We start from the raw sequence: 26,232 nt of genomic DNA on the forward strand, positions 1-26,232 counted from the left end.
TTTTTTTTTTTTTAAGTGCCAAAAATCAGATTTGGGCAATAACGGTAGTTGGGTTTTTTTTTTTATTAGAATAGAGTTACGGTGATGATCGAATAATTGAGAGAGTGAGTTGAAATCATTTTGTTATTTGCGATATTTAATTTGAAAATTGTTATTCATCATATATGTGAGATTATTTGGAATTCTTTGAGAATTGTTATTTACAGATATATGAGATTTATGAATCTATGACGATGATCACCTATGTGTTCATATAGTATACATAATTTTTTAATAAGTTTGATCATGCCCCACTAATTTCAAATGTCTGCGTCCGCCACTAATGTGAGAATTGATTTTCTACCAATTCAAAGAAAAAGGTCACGTGAAGGTAAATTGAATTCCATGAAAAATTGTTACAATCAAACAACTCAAAATGTGAAAAATGGAAAATCCATGGAAATTTTTCCATATCAAATAAGCCCTTAGTGTAATGTATCACAAGTGACCAAGATCATAAAATCTCATGGAGGCCTATTTTGGTGTCGTATTTAGTGGTTTCCAATTTTTTTCTTCAATTATTCTTTTCTCGTGTGTGTATATAAAGTATGCACTTTAACATGGTGTGCACAATCAAGGGCTAGGGCTACATAAATTGTAGCAGCACCAGTTTTGCTACATGTACACCTTTTTTTACTATTTGGTTTACAGAATTTACACTTTGACAAAATCTCACACCACTTAACAAAATTTATACGATAAATTCAGCCATTAAAAAACTGCCACCTATTCATCTGTAAAGCAAGGTGTATTTTTTCCCTACACAAACAGCTTAATTTTGATACTTTAATTGTTAAATAAAAGGAATGTGGGGCACAGACTTGAGTGTGTTGACTGGTCAAGATTTCACAATGTGCTTGCTGAGCATAAAGCATGTTAATTCATATCACTATATTAGAGGTAGAGAGTGGTTCTGCAACTTAACGACCACTAAATAGTAAACAATCACTGCTCTCCATATGCAGTGATTTCTTTACAGCTAATCACTAATCAATACTAAATTTGTAATCCACCATTCTCTTTGCTTAGAATCTGGAGTTTATCCATCAAAGGAAAAAAACAAAATACTGTATACCAAACATATGCCTCACATTAGTCTCATTCATCGAGGAAAAATCAAAATTAATGCGTGTTTATTGGGCACTTTCCAAGAAATCATAATTCGGGACAACCCATACAAAAACGAGCTTTACTTTTTTATTTTTAAATGTTAAAAACCGAGATAGTTGGACCAACGTATTTTCCAAGACACGAAGGTTCATCTACGTGCTCTAGTGAAGACTTCTCCCAGGATTTTATAGGAACTTCATCCGAAAAGTCTACCAAGATAATGTGTATTGCCCACCACACCATAGTCTTCACTGTTAAACAAAAAGGGTCTCCCATAGCTTAGAACTCGGAAAAATCAACATGCTTGACGGGAATATAACCATGATAATGAGTGTAAAAGGATACCAGAAACAAAAAGACAATCAACATATCATAATAGATATCATAATAGAGAGTAACCTGTAATGGGTTTATTTAATGGATGTGAGCTCATTGGTCGGCAATGATTCCAAATATACGAACTTTGTGCATATGTGGAAACTTGGCAACAACCAGAATGAAAACTGCTAGTGTGTTGAAGAAGAGCATAGGGTGTTGATAGCCAATAGTGTGTGAGGCTATATCTGCAATAAGAAACGATAAAATAAGCATAAATAGATTCCAGTCAAAGAAATTTAGCTGAAAGTGATTAGTCAAAAACCGCCAGATGCACAACAAACAATATATATATTTCTTTCGTGAAATCAGAAAAGGATATTCTATCAACCCGATTGCTGAAATAAATTATAGAGGAATGATAAATAAAGCTTAAGCACCTCTTTTGTTTTATGGGCAAGAAACAGTAAGCAAAGCCCTTGAGAATCAAATTGTTGACTGAGGCAAACAGAAATGAATGAAAATGGAAGGCAAAGGTCAGCATACAACAATCTTAACCAATGGGCTGAAGAGGATGGTCAATATGCAGCTTAAAATTGGTTAACGAGTCGGAAATTCAACACTTCAGAACACTGTGAAATTGTTTATATCAAATAAAGTATCAAGTATCAACCTTGTGTGCATTTTCTCCATTTATTATATCCTACATATTAAAGCCCTCAAAAACAGAGGTTTTGCTAGCTAAGGCCCAACTATAAAATTGACAATGTCGTAGATTTGTTTCGTTCATTTATTCATTTGTCATGTATCAAGCTTCTACGTAAGAGGTGATGGTTGTGGCACTGGGGACACAAAAAATAGGGTTTGTGTGGGTAAGGATTTGAAATGGCCTAAAGGTTAAACAAGTCAAGGTGGAGCCAAAAATATAGTCATGATTTCTTTACAAATTGAAAATTCAAAAATAAGTTCATATTTGATTAGAGTCATTTGCATGTCAAATCAAAAAGGAGCTCTGACCGAGCCAAATTGGAGTCAAGCTCAGGCAGCTTCGCATAAGCTCAAAATGAGCTCCATTAATTTACAAACTACAAAAATGTTCAACCCACTAATATTTACTCTAACTATTGAAACTTTCTCAAATGAGATTTCATTAGTAAACTTTGAGCAAAATTTCAAGTAATCAGCGACGAAAGAGAAACATTAAATCCCTCAATCCTCATTTGTATATGTTCAAAACAACCATGCACAAGAAGTACAAATTATATAATGAATAATTAATACTTAGAAACTTCAAAGTAGTAACAAAAATTAGCCTCACAATACACAATTTTAAAATCAAGTGCAATGTTTGGTTGCCAAAATAAGAATCAAATTTACTACTGAAAATTTTCAAGAATATGTGACTGTTTAAATCATATTTGATGCCTGAATATTAAACTAATCACGATAAGGTCAAATAATCTAATACTAGTCTATGGTCTGTTCGGGAAAAAATAACATGAATTACACACAAACCAGATTTTCACATATAATTGCATTGCAACAAGGCTTTGAATTATGCTAACATCACTTGCATAGTTTAATCAAGAACGAATTGAATCAATAAGCTCCAAGTAATGATGTTGAACACTTTTTGATATAATGATATTTCGTGTCTAGTTAATATATATTGATCTTGTTATTCTTTGCAAATTTGGTACCTGTTTCTATTAATCGAGAACTACAAGAAGCACAAAGACTATTCCAGATCAAAAGACAATATGAATAAAAGAGATCTATCATAGTGATCACTAAGTGACAGGTACCATGCAAAATACCGAATATGGTAAAATATATATCTACCTTTAGTGTGTGTATACTTTGCACCATGAAGTACAAGTATTAATCTTTTGATGATTCCATAATCATAAGAGCACAAAATACCTCATTCATTTGAGAGAGAAAGAGAAAGAGCGACTTCAAAGAAAAACTATGTAGAAAATTCAAATTAAATTATAATAAATAAAAATGGAATATACCAAAACTCTGTGTTCAAACGTCTTTTGAAGCAATGTTACATAAAGCTTCCATAGAAGTTCTAAAAAAATCATCAGTAGAACCAAAAATATAAAATTATTGCTAGTGTTTCATAAAATTTGATTAGTTCACTATCTATGAGCAAAGAGCAATCGACAAGCAACATTTGAGCATAAAAATTGAGGTCATTTCCATATCATTCAATTTCAGTCATTATGACCAAGGCATTATTCATGCTAGGCCAAAAGAACCCACTAGGAATATAATGTCATGGTCATCAAATATAACAAAATAATCATATAAGGAACGTCGCGAAATAAATACAGGTTATGCTAATGAAATTATCAAGAAACAAATAAATAAATAAACAGACAAACAAAGCCTTTTTCGATATACCCCAGCAAAGTAGCAAGTGAAAAAAAAAAATAGTATGTCAATAAAAGGCTACCTAAGAGATCAAGAACTTCTAGGTAACCTGGAAAAGAAATTTGAACAAACCAGAAAAAACCTCATCTTCCTGAGGCTGTATCTCAGAGTAAATATTTGTTGTCTGTAGAATAAGAATTTCACGACTTTTTAGTACATAGACTATACAAAAGATTTTTTTGGCTTCTAAACTTAACTTCATTGAACTGTGGGAAGCTTCCCTAGAAAATTGGTATCAACCGTTTCATTTTTACTGTCGGGGGGGCATCGGCAATACAATGAAAAACAATAATATATGGATATGCAAACTAGAGTTAAATTATTACAAGTGATGCTTGTGCAAGTAAAAGTTCATGCACACACTATGAATTGCAGATGAACCTAGCATTCACCAACTCGATCAGTTATGTCACTAGCCAATAAAGGCATGCAATAAATATCTGATAAGCACTGGATATTTATCCACAGGCTTATAGAATCTCAATGCTCAATGCTGGATATATTACATTCTTAAGTTCTGTGGGTGAAATCAAGTTTTTTATGCAAGTCATGTAACTATTAAGCATTTGAAGCCTGATGAGAGAATCCATACGTCAATATTGCTTGGCAACAGTTCAAAGACTTTATTCTATCAATTATCCATACCAAGGCGCCCATAAATTGATTTAATCCAGATATATACCTTTTGAAATAAACTGGACAGAAGGCAATGGTCACCGACAAGACTAATGAGCCAAAACATTCCAATTTATAAAATTAGGAGATCGAAGGACTACTTACAGCACCACAGGAGCGACAGTCAATAATTTCCTATTGGGAGTGAGCTGCTTGCCATTTTCTATTTGCTCCCACCAAGTCAACCTATTGTAGATACCTTGATCATCTGCAAACAGTGTTCCCTTCTTCCAGTGAAAGCATTGATATGTAACCTAAAAGCAGATAAAAACGTTCACCAATGTAAGATGAAGAGGGGAAAAACATGGAGAACTTAAGAAATTCTGAACACTGAAGAAACTATGAAATGGACAGAAATATTAAAAGAGCAAAGGCATAAAAACGGTAAGGTATTTTATCCTTTAAAGTGCCACTACATTGAAATTGAGGAGTTCATTGGTGAGAAAGGTGGTTTGGGGAAAGCTTCCAATTCTCTTAGTGATCAATACGAGGACAACTGAAACTCATAGGGAGTAATAAATTTGTGTATTGATAAGATCATTTACTAAGGCCTTGTTTGAGCCGCATTCTTTAAAAAAATTCATTCTTAAATAATGATTTGACATCATTTCAACCACACATTTTTCAATAAAATAATATTACACGCAAATTCAAAATTTTTCTTCATTTTTTGACCACATATTCTTTATCAATCTACTATTCCAAAATACATTCTTTCAAAATAATGTGGTTCAAACACACACTAAAAGTAAGTGTCAAGTAGATAGTAACTTCTGTACAGTCATGAATGGGGCAACAGAAAAAAATAGCTTTCACTCAGTTCAAATTCAAATGATGCACATCCATTATACTTTAAAAGCTGATCCTTTAGACAAATGAGAAATAAAAGTCCATGAGTGAGACACTGGGGGGGTGTTACACATCCTTGAATCTGGCTATTCTCCAAGCAACAACATTGTAGTAATTCCACTCCCTGCTTCAAGCTTTCAATAAACCCTCGTACCATTCCCACTTTTGTGATTAGTTTCATAATGTCTTTGACATATTTAATTGAAATTATGGATATATCTTTTTGTTTTCCAATTTCAAATGAACAAATATGGATGGCGAACAAGAGGATTGAAAGAATGAAATATCAATCACTAAAATGAAATATGTATTCTTTCCATTTTACAAATAAGAACGATGATATATGCATTATAGGATATATACACTTTGAAAAGAGCATGCATTCCTCCATCCTTTTCACCATTTGATGCATAGCAGATGGACGAAATGACGTCCTTCGTCCATCCACAATACTTTGGGTGAACGACTATGTCCAAATTCTCGGACAAAATATGTCAATTACACACACAAGAACATATCCCACGTTATTCATCTTATCTACCAATAGTCGCCACAAGAACATATCCCACGTTTGAAATGGTGTATGCATTTCGAATCACTTAAGTATATTTCAAACCCATGCGTCTTAGAGACCGATTGGCAACCCTATGGCAATGCTCACACATTTTCAGGTTCTTGACAATCCGTATACTTCGAGGTGTTTGAGGATATCTGATGAGAGAGAAAGCCAAAGCAAGCTTTTCACTATGAACTCCTCCGGTTTCTTCCATCTCTTCTTCCTGAATGCTAAGCATATCACGGTACTTTGTTTCCTTGGCTTTTACCTCTGTACTCCTTGGAAAAGAAAGTAGAAATTTATCATCTAGTTTATGATGGCTGCCAGCAACAAAAGAGAGCACTATGTTTTTGTCTTCAATCCAGCTACATCCTAGATATTCTTTAGGATCGCTTCTTTTTCCAAGCCTTCTCATTTTGAAAGATTTCAGGGAAATCCCACTTAAACCATATAGCTGTGAAACCAACCAGTGAACCAAGGCATTTTCTGTTTCAAGTTCAAGCAACTGCTCCCCAGCATAGACTGCCAATTTAACATTTCCATGGGTACAACATGCCAGATGGAGACATCAGCCTCCACAGACATATCTTTAATGAACTTAAATGCTTCATCAAGCTTCCCTGAATGACCAAGTAAATTTACTTTTTTTTTTCCTGCATAATGATCTAGACAAGGTAGAACATGTTAATACTCCGGCAAGCTAGAGAAAAGACATCTCCCATCATCAACCATCTTAGCTTGACCGTAAGCCGAAATCATACTTGCTAATGTACCTCTATTTGGTCTACATCCCTCTTTTCCCATCTGTTCAAAGAGCTGGATTGCATCATATGTACAACCGTACAGGGCATAACCAGCAATTAATGTGTTCCAGGCGATGATATCTTTGGTTGACATTTTATTAAACATGGATTTTGAAGAAATGATATTCCCCGAAGATGGAATAAGTGTCTAATAGGGAATTTGCAACTGCAAGCTCAGACAGTAAATTGCTACGCAAGGCATAACCATGGATCTCTTTCATCTTATTCACAACAATTAAATTTGCACAGGCAGGTCAGATGCTCAAAATAGTAACTGAATTGGGTTTTACACCAAAAGACTACATTTGCTGGAAGATACCCAATGCTTTATCTTTCTGTCCATGCCGTAAGTAGCCAGCAATAAGAGCATTCCATGAAGCACTGTCTCGCTTAATACCCCCATCCTTTGAAAAAGATGCATAGCTTGATCTTCATCTCCACTTTAAATGTGACCTGTGATCATCACATTCCATGTAATGACATTTGGTAATACATATGATTCCTGCATTTTCATAAAGAGATCATGGGCTTTCCCACAGTATCCAGCTTGGCAATATCCACCAATCATCAAGTTCCAAGTATAGACATCCTTCTCCAAAATCATATCAAACACCTGCCTAGAAGAATCAAGTTTCCCACACTTGGAGTACAAATCAACAAGTGAATTCCCCACTAGAACATCTTCACCATACCCCACCTTCCTGGCAACCAGACGAATTTCCTTTCCTTAAATTTTTCAAAGATGCACAAACTGAGATAGCACTCATGAGTGTAACCTCATTTGGTCCAACTCCAGACAGAAGCATCTCCCCGAACAATTCCAATGCCTCCAACCTCCTATTATTTTGTGCGAACCCCGAAATCACACTAGTCCAAGTAAAAACATCTGGCATGATTCAACAATTCTCCATCTCCTTCATCATTTCCATTTCCATGGCAATGTCACACTTCCCCCAACTGATTATAACTCGAAATCAATATATTCCAAGTGACAACACCTGGCTCAATGCCTTCTTCACGCATCAAATCAAACATTCTGCATGCGTCCTTTATCTAGCCTTCCTGACAATAACCAATGATTATTGCATTCCAAGAAACTGTATCCTTCATCTCCATTCCTTCAAAAAACCTCTTTGCAGAGTTCAACCACCCACATTTTGAGTAAACAGCGAGAATTGAATTATTCACGCAAACTTGGTTATTCATCCTGCATTTAATAACTAATCTATGAATCAATCTCCCCGTCTCCAAATCACCACAGTTCCCACAAGCCTGTAAAATCTTGGGAAACAAAAAATCATCCGGAACAATATTATCAATCTCTATCATCGAATAAACAAGCTCCATTACTTCACCCCACTTCCTCTTCCTCGACCATGCCCCAATTATCGCAGACCATACGTACAAATTCCTCTCACTCATTGCATCAAACACTTCAAATGCATTTTCATGTGACGCACATTTGGCATACATACTAACTAACTTCGTTTCAACAAACAGGTCAGATTCCTTACGCAATTTTCTAACATAGCCAAGCAGCTTATAGCATAAGTCAAGTGAATTGGAGTCAATCAGGTGCGAAAGAGTATTGGGCCCTACCGTGGATCCGCATTCTACTATGGAGTAAGAGGCCATGGCTTCACTGAATCTGGTTTTGGAGGGGCATTTTTGAGAGAGAGCGAGGGTTTCGTGGGTCTCTGTGAAATTTCTGGGATTTTTGTAGTTATGGTTTTATAGAGACTATACATTCTCGAGTGTTTTTTTCTCCCCTTTGTTGGAACTTGTCTGCTTTCCATTTTATTTTATTATTTTTTTTTTTCAAAAATGCATTTTGAAATATTTATTTGATTGAGAATGTGTGATAAGAAATAAAGAAAATATTGAGTTTATGTGTAAGAGAGAAAAATATATTTTAAAAATAACAAGAACGACTTCAATTCAAGAACATTTGCGATTGGTGCGTGAGGTAACGGTGTTTTGCTTTGCCGTAGATTTACGGTTGACTTCATTGCTAGACCTCCGTCCATCGACTGAAACTTTTCAAAATTTGAAGGTTTTAGAATATTATTTTGTGAAGCACGTACGAAAATTCTTTGCAGCACATTTTTCGAAGAATCTATCCAAAAATGCATCAAATATTCATACTACAAATCTTTCTTTGAAAAATATTTTAGCTTCATTAAAATTTTAATATATTTTTTTCTTTTCAATCACATATTCTTTAATAAAATAATATTTTACACAACCTCAAAATTTTTCATTATTTTTAATCACACATTCTCCAAAAAAATACTATTCCAAAAATATATTTTTTCCAACACACCATTAAAATAGAGCCCAAACAAGGGCATTGTACGCTCTTTCATTATTTGAATATCATTGTTTCTTTACACTAATTTTTAACTATACAATCTCTCAATAAAATAATTTTGTAATTAGATCAATAATTTTTCCTTACTTTTTGATGGATTAAAAATATTATAAATTTTGATGAATTTCTTGAATTTGGATTGATTTCCATATAGATAGTAAAAGTCTCATTAAAAAAATTGAAATTTCAAAAGAGTTTATCATGTGTATTTTTAAGTTTGAAATACATCTAAATCTTTTAAAATTCATTTATTAATTAAATCCTTATAGATTTATGATAACTGGAGACACCTAGATATTAATGGATTACCTATCCATTAAAATCCCAAACATGGTATATCTAGATTTTACTGAAATGTATTATAATCCATTACAATCTTAATTGGAGACACGTGAATTTATTATCAAACCGATGAAATTCATTAAAATCTCAATTGAAAATACCCCTTAACTTTGTAATAAAACTAAGAGGAAAAGTGATGCGGACATTGGCCCAATTATTTTACTTCTTATTTTATTTATTGATATCTTTTTATTTCATTGGGTTTGTCCCAAGTCCGTAAATATTATGTTTCTTTTGTTATTTATATGTTGGTAACTGGAATTGTAAGACACTTTGATGATTATGATGAATTGAGATTGGTTTTTGGCGTTTCATTCCTCCCCCTCCCTCGAATTTTTGCTTCTTCTCAAATTTCTTCCCCATTCTCTCTGGTTCCTCTCCTCTTTCTTGCTGTTTTCTTATTTTATCATACATCAAATTTGATATCAGAGCTAAACTTGGGTAGTATTTCTTCATTTGATCCATCAAATCTCCTTCAATTAGTTTCCAGAAATTTTTCCACCCATCTTCACAAAATCACACACCCATCATGTCCATGATTGCGAATCATTGATCAGTTGCTCGAAAACCCTAGAGTAGCACAAAGAAAGAATTTGTTGTGGCAGCAATTTCTTCTTTTCCCAGTTTCTCAGTTAGTCAAAAAAAAAAAAAAAAAAAAGAGTGAAAAAAAAGTGTTACTATTCATCGTACTATTCACGCCCAAAAAATTCAGTTTTTTAGTATTTTCATCAGTTTCGAAAAAATAAACGAATTTCAAATTGCTATACCTGCTGCGAATTCTATTCCTTGCTGCTATTCATGATTTGTCATATTCTTTACAAATTGGCAACCCTAAAGCCCACTATTTTCAAGAAGCCCAAATACCTACAAATTTATCACTTAAACCCAACTACACAATCTCATTATCATTTAACCCAATTCAACCTAGTCCATTACTCAGCCCAAATCACAACAATCGTCCCCTTCAAATTTGAATCTCTCAACATAGTACTCCACCACCTACTTCCGTCATCGTCGGCAACCGACGACATAACCGCCTTCTTCCGTCATTCGCTGGCAGCCCACACAATTCCACACAGCCCTTCCTCTCCTCGAATTTCAACCCTGCCCAATTCTCTTCTGTTGTTTTCTATCCTCCGACTCCTCTGCCTCCCGTATTGAAAAGCTCCAGGAAGACTTCTACCTCGTTGACAACCAGCTATGCCACGAGGTCCTCTCCTTCACCAGGACCTCCCCAACCAGCTCCCCCCTCTCAAGACCTTCGAATCCTCCTTCTCCTCTCTCCACCCCTCGTTATCGTCTCTCAAGTCGTCCCTCCGCCAAGCCAGCAACCAGCCCGCACTCACCACCGCATTACCAACCAATAACCACGATTAAGACCGCTATCGCATAGTCCCAGCCACAAATCGTGCCACACTTACTATTCCAAACCCATAGAGGACAAATACTACCACCACCACCTTGCTTCTACTTTTCTCCAACATTCCACCACACCACTGATTATGCCAGGACGACATCTTTTCATCTATCACCTACTACTTCACTGCTCAAACAATAACTAGGGTGATTTCAAGAGCTGAAACATTTGACACGAAAGAAAGGACACGAGCATAACTGGGGCCACACCTCAGCAATTTATGCAACTAAACAACAGGGAGATCTCGATCTCTAATTATTATTGGTCTATACTACTATTCATTTTAAAGTGCATCATTTAATTCTTTGTGTTGTTGTTATCTTCATAATTTTAGCCTTAAACCCCAAGGAATTATTGAGTAAGTTGACTTGCCATTGTTCTCTACTTATCAACGTGATTGGAGAATTTGACTAATGTTTGACCCTTGCTTTGCTATTTTACATGTACCGACAGTATTAGCTTGCTTTGGATTTATTTAACCCCAAAATTTAAAATAAAAAAAGGGATTCAAGTTGCTATTTTCCATTGCTTGCATTTATTATTCATTGATCTCTCTATTGCACGTCATTTAACTATTATATAGTGTATGCATAGTAGTTGAATAGTCATTGATCTCTGTATTGCACGTCATTTAGTTGCTACTACAGTGCATGCATAGTGGTCGACTATTCGTCTTGTCACTTCTAGTTTCAATACTTAAACATAGACCCTTCACAATTTGATGCACTCACTAGACAATTAGCTCAACTTACCACTAGCCAGCAATACTTACAAACTCAATTAGTAGTTGTCCAAACCGAGATAGCTATTACTTGTGAAAAAAGTAGAGATCTAGTCGCTAGTTTGAATAATTTTAATCAAATTTCTCATTCGACTGACATTAATAATTCTGAAGTGTCCCACAACAGACAATATTGTCGTCAACAAGGCGATCAAAAATATTTTCAATACGATCGTAAGGATAGGGATCAAGTTCGTAAGCAAGAGCGAGGCCATGGTCATCATGGTACCCATTTTCTTCCTCGTCATAAGGAACGTTTCTTTAGAGACGTTAAATTAGATACTCCTACTTTTGATGGTTACTTAGATCATGAATTTTTACCCAATGGAACACCCTTACACAAGGGAATCGGCTAGTAATTGAGTACATTGCTCAATTTGAAGAATTTCAAATGAAATGTCATGTTGTTGAGGATGAGACCCTGATTTTGAATAGATTTATACAAGGTCTAAGAGATGAATTTAGGCTTGAGCTTTTCTTTCGAGGCATCACTACTCTTGATCACGCTTACTCTTTAGCCCAAGATTATGAGTTACTTAACAGTACTCCTTATGAAATCGCGATTACCATTGTCCACCAATCTCGTCATCCTTGCCTCCTTTTAAGTCTATCAAAAGACTTTTTCCGTCTAATGTTCCTCATGTGTTGGAAAATAAGAGTAATTTTTTTGAAATTTCAGGAGTTTCATCTAACTTGCAATGCTTCAACTGTAATGACTTTGATCACATCTCTTCTGAATGTCCTAGTCAAGTCTTAGTCATTGAAGAACAAAAGAATATAAGAGATGAGCGATTGAAAGATAAAAACTATAAACCTAAACTTGAAGAATTTGATGAATTGTATGATAGTGAGAACACCCCCTTAGATGGTATTCAGACTTTTCTTATGAATCTAGGTATTGTACCCCTTGTTCCCCATACCTTTCAGTCAAATGTTTTGTATCATACTTTTACCCAACCCAAAGGAACTGATGACTTGTGTAATCATGCCATTTTCAAGGAAAATCTTAGGAATTGAGATTTGATCCTCTCAACAGTGCAAATTACATATAACAATTTTGTGAATTGATCTATAAGTACGAGGCCCTTTGAAGTTATTCATGGTTATGAACCTAGGAAAACTTTAGACCTTATTCCCATGCCCCACATGCTCATGTGTCTATCTAAGTTGAGATAGTTGTATCACATCTTCATAACTTGCATATTAAGATCAATAAACAACTTGAAGCAAATAATGCATTATATTGACTTCAAGCTGATTTGCATAAGCTTTGAATTTAATATTGGGGATTATGTTATATTGCAAGTTTGTAGTGCTGGTCCTTATGAAATTTTGAAGCATGTTGGTTCAAATGCATGTGTCATTGATCTTTTATCATATTTTGGCCACCACTCTATTTTAACTGTTGAAGACTTCGTTGCTTACAAATGCTATTTTAACCCCTCTAATGGTCATTTTCTACCTCTACATGAGACTTTCTACACTGAATCTTTTGTTATTTCTACTCCAACACCACTTATCACACCATGTAAGGATAAGATTGACGTTAAATTAAATGATCAGATTGTGTAGACTAATGATAGAGAAATTCAGTGATTTTTTATTCGTTGGATGGATCGACTTGATTATGATGGTACATGGATCCCGAGAAGGAGACTTCAACAGAGTGATCCAGACTCATTGGAAATTTATAGGAGTTAGCAAGATCTTCCTTCGCCCTGCTCATCTTGGTCAGATCATATGCTTGGGGATAATTTGCAAATGACATTGTCATCATTTATTGATTTTCAATACTTGGTTCGTCAAAAAAATCATCCTCCGTGGCATGACTTAAAAGCATTTTGGATATCAACTTGATTGCAGCTTTTGTGATTTGTCCACTCGACAGAGTCGAGTTTTTCTCCCACCCCGGAAAAGTTAATGTGGACATCGGCCCAATTATTTTACTTCTTGTTTTCTTTATTGATGTCTTTTTATTTCATTAGAATTGTCTAGTGGGTTTGGCCCAAGCCCGTAAATATTAGGTTTTCTTTTGTCATTTATATGTTGGTAACTGGAAAGTCGAGACAGTTTGATGATTATAATGAATTGAGATTGGTTTTTGGTGTATCCTTCATCTTCCTTCCCCTCTCCCCCTGAATTTCTGCTGCTTTTCCGATTTTTCCCTTATTCTCTTCAATTCCCTCCTCTTTCTTGCTGTTTTCTTATTTTGTCATGCATTAAAAAGAAAGGAAAGTCAATTAGTCATTCAGTATTATTCATTATTTTATGAGAAATTTACAAAATCGTACCTGAAAACTAGACTCCAATTTTTATGGCAATTTTAATAGAATGGAATGGACAAGGTCAAAAATGTTAAAATTGTCTATTTAACGTATTATACATGTTAGTAAACAATATATGCATGTTTGATAATATTAATTAGGTGTTTTAAATAGAATTAAATGAGAAAATTAAGTTAAAATTTTGTTCGTTATACTATACAACACATGAATATTATGTACCAAACATATACTCGTGGTATAAAACAATTTCATCATTGAATTAACACTTCCTTTTTTTTAAATCAAACCACCACTTAGCTCTTTTATTTATTTATTCTCTCTCTTTTAACTTCAAACAATAGATAAATTAGGAGCAAAACAAAAATTTAAACGGGAAGGAGATAAGAAAGGGAATCAAGAATAAAATAAAGCATCCATTGCTTTTTCCCTACCTTTCGTCAGCTTCACCATCCATGATTTCTTTACACTTATCTCTTTTTACAGCATCTTTATTAGCACAACAGCAATGTGTAAGATCAATAAAGCAAAAAAAAAAAGTTAAAGATCCGCTTACGATACTTCATTTTTTTATCCAATACTCCATATCATGAATAATGCTATATGTACATAATTTTTTATCTAGTTCTTTACCTACTACTCACAATAAGAGTGGAAACCACATTTGAGGATTTTTATATTCATGCGATGCCCGCGTGCATTGGAAGAGGGGGAGGGGGGGGGGGACAACTTTTGGTACATTCCATTCGATAGAAATGGAATTGTCCTCCGTATCAATGATACTTTTGCGACGTCACGTATTGGTTGAAATGCACCTCAATCTCTTTAATCTGTAGCTTCTACGGTGAAGGGGAAATAAATTCCGATCCACTATCCAAAGAGAGGGGAAAGAGGGTTTACAACTAGTCCTCTCACTTCTAGTCAAAATCGACAATTAAACTTAAAATTTCCTTTTTCGTTGGGTATAAGAATAATATGCTGGCGACTGGAGTTGATCACCGCAAATTTTAAGATTCAGACAAGCACGTTTTAAGATACAATTCTTATTCAAATACATCCTCAACCTATGATTGCTGTAACATTCTCGTCCCCAATCAAAATCAAAATCTAACGCAAAGCTCAGGCTGAAAGAATTCAATATGATAAAAGCACTTGCATTCAAGGTTAGGGAACGGAGAAGTGCAGTTGTTAGGACGGGAGATCATGTGCTTGAAAAGCCACTTTTGCTCTACCTCTATACATACCATCAGGAAATTAGCACACCCAACACACATTCATTTCTTTATATCTTGTTGGCTATAAAAAGAACATAACTTTCAAAGACTTGGAATGATTTAGCTGACTATATGCAATACATAGAAAAAAATAAAAAGAAAAATGTTTTTCTGTAACACACCCCCTGCTGTCAGCTAAACCAATCAATCTTGTGATGGGAACATTACAGAAAATAGCTTAGTTTTTCTCCCCTACAGGTCATCGGGAAACAGATCATAGGTTCTTTTAATTATCTCGAAAGTTTCATTTCCAGCTCCAACCAATCCAGTTAGTATCTCAATTTTCAAGACTATTCATCATCTGATGATGAACCTGAGTCTGATGGCCTCCTAAAGTCATCTCCTGTCGTCGTGTCCTAAAAGCAGAGGAAGAGCATCCAAACAAGGAAAACAAAATTATTTACTTATTAAGCTTAGCCAAACATGTACTAAATACTACAGGAAATAGGAAGGGTGCATCATGCTTTAACAAAACTGAAATGGCTGAGATATTGGTTGGAAAACCTACCTGCATTTTATCCCAATCTTTCAACTTGGAATTTGTTAACATGTAATTATCACGCAAAGGGGCCCATGCAGGTCCTTCACCATCCACTGAGCTACTAGATGTGCCGACCTGTACGTGACAAAGCATAGACATTTGATAGTGAAAATCAACTCCCTGAACCCTCCTGTCACAGTACAAGCTCCCATAACAATAACATATTTTGGTTTGGGCATTTGCTCATATAATCTCACTAAATAGGGTTTTTTTCATTGTTGACATTCCGGCTGTTAAATTTAAATACACTTCTCTAGGGCTCCGTACTAGTCCATAATGATCGAAGTCAAATTGTGATCCCTTTAGTAAAGCAAATTCAACTTCAAAAGTTCCATATTTCCTCCCAATAGAATGGCAAATTGAGTAAAGAGAGACAGAGACGAGAGAGAACCTTAGCAACAGTCCCAGCAGATTGGGAAGCTGCCTTGCCTAACTCTGTAAAGAAGGCTTCCTTCCTCCGCTTCTTTATAACTGGCATTATTTCAAGCACATTGATAAGGATCGAACAATGCAATTAGACATGATCACAATCACGAATCAGTAAGGATATGAAATGACAGCGTATTCATAGTTCAAGCAAATATCAATATTTAGCCCCAGTTTGGTACCAATTAAAACCTAGATTTTAATCTAAGTGAAAGTCAACAATTAATTTTAACCATAGATTTTAGGGTTTCACAACTTTTCAACCACACATTTCATCAACTTTTATCAAAATCTGCCAAAAATTCGATTTTAATCCTCACCAAATGGGAGCTTAATTTCATTTCAGAAACATACAGATATAACTCAAACCCCCTAGAATGCTAGATGATTAATAGGACATACTGATATAGTCTCCATAAAAATAGAAAAAAAATTAGGAATTTTAAGGCTTTCTCGACCGTGAAAATCTTTTAGCTTTTTGGGTCCAAGATGAACAGGCAACTCTTCTAGAAGAAATGAACAGACTAGTTATACTGAGAGAGAGAGACCCTGTATAGGAAACAAGTCTCAGATCCTTAATGAGTTCGTAATCTCACTAATGTTGACATTGTAAAACTTCAATATGCATACAAATAAAATGCTATTTCTGTGAGAATAGCTTCTGTCTAGAATTTTGTTAAAGATTTGAAGACCCCAGCTCCTCTTGCTAATTTGAACTTCTTGAACTAGGGTACATATTTTTTCAAACGGTAACATTTGTAATGGCATTGTGTATCATGTTACACGAAGGATTTTAACTATATTGAGAAGACATTAATGTGCTCAAGCTTAATGAGCAAACGCAAACTTGGGGTTGAAAGCACAAAGCAATGGACGGAGCAGTCTGATGGTGAACTGTGCAAAGCTCATAGCTCAGCTGATCTACGCCCGTAGTGAGGTGAACTAGGGGAGTGAACCCCCCCCCCCCCCCCCCCCCCAGGGAGCTTTTATGTCTATCTTGGAGGATACCCATGATGAGCTCATTAGTTTAACTTTATTCAAGTGACAACAAATCACCTCTACCAAGATCCAATCAATACCTTGCAGCATGAACTCACCGACATCAATTATGTCCAATGAGAGTGCCATAAACCCACAGTACAACACAACAAGAAGGACATAAACAAAACATTTGGAACTAATAAATATGCAAACACACGTTAGATTGAATTGACAAATGAATCCAACCAATTATTCAAAAAGCAGTTACTTTATGCCACTCTTTACAACTTTGCCAAAGAGTGGCAATGCTCGAGATATAAACTTGCCTTAGTCCTAAAAAGGCCAATAAATACGTTTAGTAGCGTTCACCACATTCAGACATACATGTTCCTGTTGATTAACAATATTCGCAGGATATTAAATTTAACTGGTGGAACTTGGAAGACTCTTATCATTTTTTTGATAGGTACTTGGAAGACTATAATGAGCATGCTCAAAAGGTTAAACAATAATTGATGACATGATTAATCAATTATATGCTCACAAAAAGGCATGAAAAGAAATTCTGAAACTAAATATCACTAAGCCTCTGTTTGCCAAACATTAAAAGCTACTAATAAATTACTTTTTCTATTAAGTTAAATTCAGAAATTAATTTGAACGACGCGTTCGCAACTACTACACATTAATTAACCACACATGTAGTGGGACCCAATACTATTTCTCCTCAAAAGTTACTTAATAGTTTTACCGAACGCTCCTTAAACTGGATCCCTAACCGCGAGAAGAATCATAAGATTTAAAAATACTGATTTAGTTTCAAAATGAGACTATTGTATCGATTGGTACCTTTTTCATCTTTTGACCTTGAAGGATTTAATCCTTTCTGAGCATTCTGGGCCTTGTTTACCTGCACGGATAAGAAATAATGAGTTCAAACACAGAAAACTATGATGGTGTGAAAAAAGAAAAGAAGTCAGACAAGAAATAAGTGTGTAATCCAAACTAGACATAAGAACTTACAGCATTAAATAACTTGACCACTGAAAATCCAGCATGGTACATGTATGTTATGAAAAACAAAAGAAGTCTTGAAATCACAATATGTATCTCCATTCAGAACACAAATTTAACCACCAAAACAACTTTATGTACCTCCTTTAGTTGCAATTCCTAATAGATACTTCTCATGAGAGTCCAAATAGTTGGCAGGCTTCACATGACCCTTCTCTTGGACCTTTTACATCAAAATGAACCAAATAATTTACAAAACCTTAAAAAATAACACCACAGTACATAACAAGTCAGAAAGCAATACCGAGCGCTTCTCCTTCTTTGCCTCCCCCTTATCCTTCCGCTCTAATTCTTCTTCGACAAGCTTCTCTGCTAGAAGCTTCTTATGGGCAGATAATACAGGGCCCTGCAAACATATCAAAATTAAGTGAAGTTTCTTATTACAAACTTTTGCAGACATAAAAGGAGTTTTATGAGCTTCGCATCAAAGGTAAACATACAAAAGCCCAGCATCTTACCAATACATCACCGGAAGCAGTCTTTTTTAAGATTTTCTTGAATGCGACATTAAATGCTTTGATACCCTCTGAAAACTTCATGGTTCCTGGCTGAATTTTCCCATCTTCATCTTCTGAAACATCATTTTCTTCATCCCAATTATCCTCCACTCCATCGTCATCATCAGAAAACTCCTTTTCGAATTCATCTTTCTTAAACTTATCTCGAGTCGAAGGTACAGACTGCTCAAGCTTCTCCTCGTCCTCCACATCATCATCATCTGAGTTGTACTCCCTCGCTCTTTTCTGAAACAATTTTTTCATTCTTTTGTCAATATTCACCTTCTTTTGAACACCTTGAGGCATCATTTTTTGTTTTCTCTTTGCATTTTTAGCTTTCTTGTTTCCTACTTTCCTCTTCCTATGCCCCTCTTTAACTTCCATTGCCTGCCTTACTTCTGTCATGACCTTGCCCTTCACTACGTTTCCACAAATTGCAATATCTCCCTCCAATATACTAAAGGCAAAACAAATCAAATAGACAAAAATATTACTACTTAACCATTCTAATTAAAAAATAAATAAAGCTTGCTTTGCTTAACTATCCTTATTAAAAAATTAAATTTTACATATTAAAAATGCATGGTTTTCTACATTTCAAAGAATGCATGTATTTGTCAACAGCGGTGCAACCACCTGAGGTCTAGTGGGGTAAGTCACCGTTTACACTCAAGGGTAGATCCACCTGGGGTCTAATCGGGGATTTTGGAGTTTGAGCAAACATATATCTATCTCTACTTTTCTAAACAAGGGAATCCATACTGTTAATTCTTCTGGACCTTGTTTTCACACTTATCCAGATCCTACGGTTCACAATCCGGTTCCTACTGTTCACTCCATTAAATTGAAAATATATATAGAGAAAGATAGGAATTTCTCAAATGAACCGCACTCCTTCGTATACGTCAGGAGTCCATTGATGAGAAGAGACTGGGGAAGCTTGAACCCAATTCCTACAGTGATGAAATATGAGCGCAATTGAAATTCTTGAGGAGTTATACATTTGTAAATTGATATATATGTACATATTTACACACACACATATATATACCATTAAATATGTGTAAGAGGAGATAGAGATATCATATACCTTTTTTCGTAACTAAATATACAATACACCAAAAAAAACAAAAGAAAAAAAAAAGAAAATGGTGACTATTTGTATTTTTGTTCCACCACGATTTTGAATTTTTGTATGCACTAAAAGATATATAAATAAAACTACAAAAATATGTCCCTTGTCCACTTTGTTAAGTTTTTATGTACACCACAAGCCTCCTAATAAAATAGTTTCCTCTCTCTCCCCATTTTGTTTTTCAATATTGAACCTGAGTGAACCTTTGTTTAATATCGAACAAGACTCAACCATCGATTTGAATTGCCTCATTCACTTGGGTCCAATGAAAGAGGAGGAAACTCAAAGAAAAACTAAAGTACCTTGGGGGAAAAAAATGGAGGAAGAAAATTTGAGTAACTCAAATAACTGCAAATGAATCTAAGTTTATTTCCAAACAAACACCCAAAGAATAGATAAACACATTTCCACGTGTATACCTTTCGTACCCAAAACACAAAAATCTCAACTCCTTCAACCCCATTTTTCTCCATTATCCACACCATTTTCATAGTCCAGAAAATTACATTAGTTATCAAACGTACAAATGCAGATTAAGACTTTTCCACTCTTAGTTGCTCACTATCACAACAAATTTCGAGTACCACATGCCAATGAATAATTCTTCTGTTTATCAGTTTCTTCAGTTTCCATTTTCCCTTTCTAAAAGCTCTATCTTGGTTGTTTATTCACTGTTTGCTTCTATAGATATTAGGAAAATGGCTTTGCATCAACTATTGCCTTCTTCTTCAAGAATTTCCCATAAATCTCCCTTAAATCCGTATAATTGCCTCTTAAACCAAAACCCATATAAATTTTTTACTACTACTCAGTCATTCTCTCATCGCCGCCATCAACGGCGGAAACCCAACTCACTTTGCTACTCATCTTCCTCATTTTTGGAAAACACCACACCAGCTCCCTGAAATCCGATGATGTGGTGGAGATGTGGCAGATCCAAGATTCGACGTCATCTAGGGCAGTCGTTGAAGGTTGACAATTGATCGTCGACAGTTAATGACCGTAATAACAAGGTCATTTATTAATACTTAATTTAATAATATTAAAAACTTTCTAATCTATATGTGAATGCACTAAAATGTAGAAATCATATACAAGAAGTTTATCACATATTAAACTATCAGACTATCAAGTTTAAATTCTAATTTATCATTTTACTAATCAAATTCACAATCCACATTTATGAAGTATTCTCAAAATCACAAATTTCCCATTTTTCATAAATCATAAACCTCAGATTTAACAACAAAATCCTCAATATTCTCAAATTCTTGAATTCACAAAATCCTCAAAGTCAACAGTACACTATAGGCTCATAAACACATCCATAACTCATAAACATAAATTTATAAAATATAAATCACAAATGATAAATAAAAAATTAACTAAACTTTGAAAGAAGAAAAACAAAAAAAATTAAAAAATAAAAGGACTAACAAGTCATAATCACGAAGGCTGGTGGGCAGTGGAGGCGACCGGCGACAAGGCTTGGGACTGTGGGACTGCTGGTGATGGGTGCCACTGTGAGAGTTCAAGGCGGAACAGAGTAATTGAGATTCAAGTTTGCATTTTTTTACTTAGCAATTGAAATATGAGGATATAAGAATGCGTTTGGGGCTTTTTTTTTTTTAATAAGAACAAGAGGCGCAATACACAATAATGAAAGGGGAAAAATCAAAACTTAGGTGTATGGTTTACACCAATTCAAAAGTCAGGTTTATAGTTTAAAAATTCAAAATTCACGTGTGTGTGTGTGTATAATTAATTAATTAAAAATATTTATTAGAAAAATATAATAAAATCACAATTTTACAATTAATAGTCACAGATACATAATTATATGTCACAATTTATTCATTGGTCACATATTATCAAATTAATTAGTTACAGATTATTTCGAGATCAAAAATTAAAAATTTTATAGGTCACAGTTTATTTTGAGATCATAAATCAAAAATTTTATAAATCACAGGTTATCTACCAGTCAAGTTATCAAATTTTTTTTATAACCGTGGGTGTCCGGACCAACTTACACGCATCTTGACTAATTCCACAGGCCCTGAAGTTTATAGTCGAGTACTCACCTCAATGGCCCTGAAGGGACTCGAACTCAAAAGTCATCAAATTTTAAGGTAACGATTTAATACTTGATCACAAAAAATCAAATAATTGGTGACATACATTAGATACTGTGTCACACACCACGCCACCAACACTACCACTATTGCCACTGTCACTTGTAACCACCCTCAACCTGCGACCGTTGTCAGCACCACAACACCACCGCCATCACCATCACTAATTGCCAGCACCACCGTCTGCACCACTTCCTGCTCCAAATCCTCCACCATGACAAGAAGAACTACCCCCAATACCACCACCACCTCTACCTCCTCCTCCACCACCACCAAATCCGCCACCTCCACCTGCCCGTTCTCCAGCACTTCCTCCAACTCTTCCACCTGCGTTAAATCCTCCACCACCCCCTATCCTCATCCTCCAGCATCACCTCCTTCAACACCTCCGCCAAGACCTCCCTCCAGCACCTCCACCAACTCCACCACCAACCCCAAATCCTCAACCATGACCTCTAGCACCTCTACCAAGACCTCCTTAACCAAACCCTCCACCACCACTTCTACCTCCTTCAAAACCACCACAACCTCGTCCTTCCCAACATCCACGTGGACCATGACCAAAGCGACCATCGCCACAACCTCTCCTACTATGGCGATAGTCATCGTTATCTCAGTGCATGAACCCACTATGCGAGAATAAGCGGTCTTCATTGGCTGCTTCGCTCCACAGCACTCATCGCCGCTCTGCAATGGTGGTCTTCGATAGTGGGTGGCGACACTAGAGGTGTGGATTAAGTGGAGAGAAATGAATTTGAATTTGTAATTGGATTGAGATGAGATAGGGTTGACATATTTTATATTAATATTAATAGTTAAATCAATACCTAAATTGTGAATAAAAAACTTCCTCACCTGATTTTTATATTGTGATTTTGAAATGCCTGGAATTTTGTAATTTCCTCATAATTAAAAAGCCCACCATTAAAATTAAAAAAAAAAAGGCCCATCTTCATCTTCAACCACTGCTCCTTTTCTGATTCTTTCCTGTTGGCTCTCTCTCCATTTCCGACCGACAACAGCGACTCCGGTGGACCCAACACGCGTGGCCACGCCTCCTAGCCGGGTGCTAGCTCTGCCACTTGCAGTCGTTTCCCCTTCCACTTGTTCTTTTTCCGGGGGGCTATGCTCCCTTTACAGATTTTCAAGTTCCAGTACTGCATAATGATACGTGGCCTACGTTGTGGATGATTGACTCTTTTTAATATGTAAAGGGCAGGATTTTCGTGTCACCAAATTTGTGTGAACCAAGCCTTACTTAGTGACAGAGGTGGTTTGGCTTGAGGACTGCCCCTCTGGGAACTGCGAGGTGGATGACTTAGATGCCCTGGCAAACAAGGTGGAAATGTACATGAAGATGTGATTAGATTATCTGATAGGTTGAATGGGAAGCCTGAGAAGGAGGTTCAGGATTTAGAGAAATCTTTTCCCTACTCCATTTGTGTTCTTCGTGGGGAGTACTTTCGAGAGAGCACCCAGGGACCAGCAGGCATTGCTGGAGTTGGAGGATACTACTAGGTTGAAGAGGGAGAAGGAGACTGAGAAATACACACTTGACAGCTGCCTCTGCTGTTAAGGACATATTTCCTTCATAGTAAGATGATGCAAAATGTGAGGATGAAATGATAGGTTAATATTTGATTAACAAATTGTGTAACTTGTGATAGTTGTACTACAAGTTAATGGTTTTCATTAGTATGTGTAAATTTAAAATGCCTAATACACTGATTCGACCTTATTTACTGAAGATTATGCATTATTTGGGAATCATATTATCTATATATTGAAGGTGTGAAGAGCAGGAAGGAATTGAATTATTTAACCAGGGATATGAATTTGCATATTGTGAAGTTGGGATCTTTAGAAAAAGAATTGCAGTTTTGCATATGGAATGTTTCTGTTTTTTTGTTATCTTTTATTTATTTGTCTCTACGTGTTGCAAAATTAACTTGTACGTATAAGCTGATAGAGTGGGGTGAGGACTGACATGAATTATGTATTTTCCTTTCGTGTTCATACTTTTGAAATTTGTAGTACAGGTTACTGTGTTGTACATGTATGCAATTAGACTTTAATAGGTTCTTAAATGTAGATTGAAAGCAGAATGCAGAGACCAGAAGCATGAAGCATGTTAGATGTAGTTTCCTTTTCCAGTTCTTTGATATTCATATCTTGTAGAACAGTAGAAGAATTAAAATGGGAGATGGATATGGATTTGAATTTAAGAAAGAAGAATATCTTCTGCATTAGGAACATCAAGTTATACAATCAATCCTGCTGTGTGAGTTACCATAGGATGATGCTTCTCAAATAGAGTCAAAACCAGGGACGGATCCTGGAATTTAGGGCTGAAACTTACAGATGTCAATGTAATAGATGTATATATGATGTTAAAGTCAAACTAATCATTTGAAGTTATTTCGAGGAGGTTTTGAAATATAAAATTCATATGCAATATAATTCATGTCCATCTTCTCGATAGATTCTTACAAACCGCAAATAAAAAAATAAAAAAAAATGATCAATGGTCCATTACTACAATGATAATCCAAAAATAATTCATTATGTCGACAAGGCAACAAGTTCAACCGAGCGCAACGACTTAGTGATGAAAGTAGATTGCAACTTCTTGGATTGCACAGATGAAAGCCAAGCAACATACACTATTACCTCAAAATCAGGTTGCAGTTATAGACTAAAATTTGTGCACTTCCTTGAAAGAATCTAAGCACTGGGTTTTTGGACCTAAAATATAATTAGAAAAAATCTATTTTGGTTCACTTTAAATCCAAATGCACAAGGCAAACATATTGCATAGAAGAATTATATAATATGAACAGAATCTTCCACTTATTGAAATATAGCAAGGCTACTGATACAAAGATTTTCCTTCGCCAATTCTTCAGTTAGAATTTCACACTTCACACAGTTAGTGTCCATTGAGAAAACTTGATACTCCTCGCTATAATTGTAGTATAGCCTAGCAATCTTGAATTAACAATGAAGTATAACACTGTCAATCAACAAAAATTATTCATTATAGTCTAACTGATTCAAAGGTTGAGCTTTACCATTAACGAATTAAAACCTCCCTCATTTAAAGCAAGTATAAGAGACTTGATCTTCATGCAGCCTCACTGATTCAAAGGTTGTATTTTCCATTAAATAATTAAAAGTTTCAACATTTAACGCTAGTCTCAAAATTAAAAAATCGGATCTTCCACTAGTAATCCTAACTTAAAATCGGAATATGATACCATTAGTCAACAAAAATATACGTTATAACTGCTCATGCTCTTCCTAAATATAAATTCGCCCAACACCTAAGTTCCAATCACATAACTTAAATAAATTTCAGCTTTAATGAAATTTTCCAATACAATTTTCTGAAAATAGCAAAATGATAGCAGTAAAATAATGGAGAAGAAAAAAAATGTAAAAGAGTTAATAGAGATAAAGCTTATATAGCCTACCTTGAAACAATGGAGAAGAAGTTTCCCAGAAATTAAGCTTCTCAGGGCTAGCGTCTGCGATGCTCGATAATCAGAGAGAGAGAGAGAGAGATTGAGCGAGTTTGATGAGGAAACTTAGAGCGAGAGAGTGAGAATAGGTTTGGATTTGGGCTGGGCTAATAGTTTTAATATTTTTGTTTTGGCTTGAGCTGTTGTTGATTTTGGACACAGTGTTGTCAATTTGAACACGGGCTTTAGTTTAAGGGTAAATTACTCAGAAACTTGGGTTTAAAAATTAGTTTTCATAAATAAGAGGGATTAAGTTTAATTTCGAAATTCAGGTGGTAATTAGAAATTATTAAATAAATATATTCCTAATAATTCAACCAACCCAACCCTAACTCCACACCCAATCTCTCCCTCTCCGTCTCTCGTTCCCCTCATTCTCTCTTTCTCTCTCTCTAGAATTGGATGGCCATCTCAAATTCTTCATAGTCGCAGTGTACGTCGTCGCTATGCATGAAGCAACGGCTGTGAAGATGCCTGCCTGTCGTTGCTGCTTCGGTGAAGCAGATCCACCGCGCCGCTGTGTCGTGTGTAGCGGCGGTTGCCTGTTTGGGAATATTTGTGGGAAATGAAGAAGGTGGCGGTGGTGGTGGTGATCTCGTAATATGAGTGCCTCAATCACTACGATTCTTTCTCTGCCACCAGACGATGTGGCATAAGAATCTCACA

General features: G+C 35.5%; 2 protein-coding genes and 1 pseudogene across 7 annotated transcripts in view; 1 reads left to right on the plus strand and 2 right to left on the minus strand.

The window, feature by feature from the left end:
* Positions 1–958: 958 nt before the first annotated feature.
* Positions 959–26,232, minus strand: part of LOC111371172 — an 89,194-nt gene continuing 63,920 nt past the window's right edge. The window contains exons 3-6 of the mRNA XM_022993077.1: positions 25,045–25,058; positions 4,687–4,835; positions 1,549–1,712; positions 959–1,400 (exon numbers count right to left, since the gene is read on the minus strand). Of these exons, the coding sequence (XP_022848845.1) occupies positions 1,243–1,400; positions 1,549–1,712; positions 4,687–4,835; positions 25,045–25,058 (485 nt within the window). The 3' untranslated portion in view covers positions 959–1,242. The remainder of the gene's footprint in view (positions 1,401–1,548; positions 1,713–4,686; positions 4,836–25,044; positions 25,059–26,232) is intronic.
* LOC111371742 (RRP15-like protein) lies at positions 15,123–25,662 on the minus strand. 6 transcript variants are annotated; one of them, XM_022993880.1, is made up of 10 exons: positions 25,519–25,662; positions 19,668–19,728; positions 18,737–19,232; positions 18,523–18,624; positions 18,360–18,441; positions 18,228–18,247; positions 18,054–18,114; positions 16,189–16,268; positions 15,765–15,872; positions 15,123–15,612 (listed from the first exon to the last, which is right to left on the minus strand). In XM_022993880.1, the coding sequence occupies exons 3-10, from the start codon at positions 19,178–19,180 to the stop codon at positions 15,547–15,549; spliced, it is 963 nt and encodes a 320-aa protein (XP_022849648.1). In that variant the 5' UTR covers positions 19,181–19,232; positions 19,668–19,728; positions 25,519–25,662; the 3' UTR covers positions 15,123–15,546. The 6 variants fall into 6 exon arrangements, with proteins under 6 accessions (XP_022849648.1, XP_022849645.1, XP_022849649.1 ...); XM_022993877.1 differs by having other exon boundaries at positions 19,663–19,728; XM_022993881.1 differs by lacking the exon at positions 19,668–19,728 and adding an exon at positions 21,348–21,431 and having other exon boundaries at positions 25,519–25,649.
* Positions 22,666–24,292, plus strand: LOC111371824 (annotated as a pseudogene).

The sequence above is a fragment of the Olea europaea genome, chromosome 22, assembly GCF_002742605.1.
Source record: "Olea europaea var. sylvestris chromosome 22, O_europaea_v1, whole genome shotgun sequence".
Classification (NCBI taxonomy): Eukaryota; Viridiplantae; Streptophyta; class Magnoliopsida; order Lamiales; family Oleaceae; genus Olea; species Olea europaea.

What these genes read in the sequence shown, in the direction of transcription:
- LOC111371742 (XM_022993880.1), bottom strand. Translation starts at nt 19,180, where the DNA reads ATGACAGAAGTAAGGCAGGCAATGGAAGTTAAAGAGGGGCATAGGAAG. An exon ending in CTGCTTCCGGTGATGTATTG is followed by an intron (nt 18,625 to 18,736) that starts GTAAGATGCTGG and finishes ATATGTTTGCAG; the next exon opens with GGCCCTGTATTATCTGCCCA. An exon ending in CTGCTGGGACTGTTGCTAAG is followed by an intron (nt 15,873 to 16,188) that starts GTTCTCTCTCGT and finishes TGTCACGTACAG; the next exon opens with GTCGGCACATCTAGTAGCTC.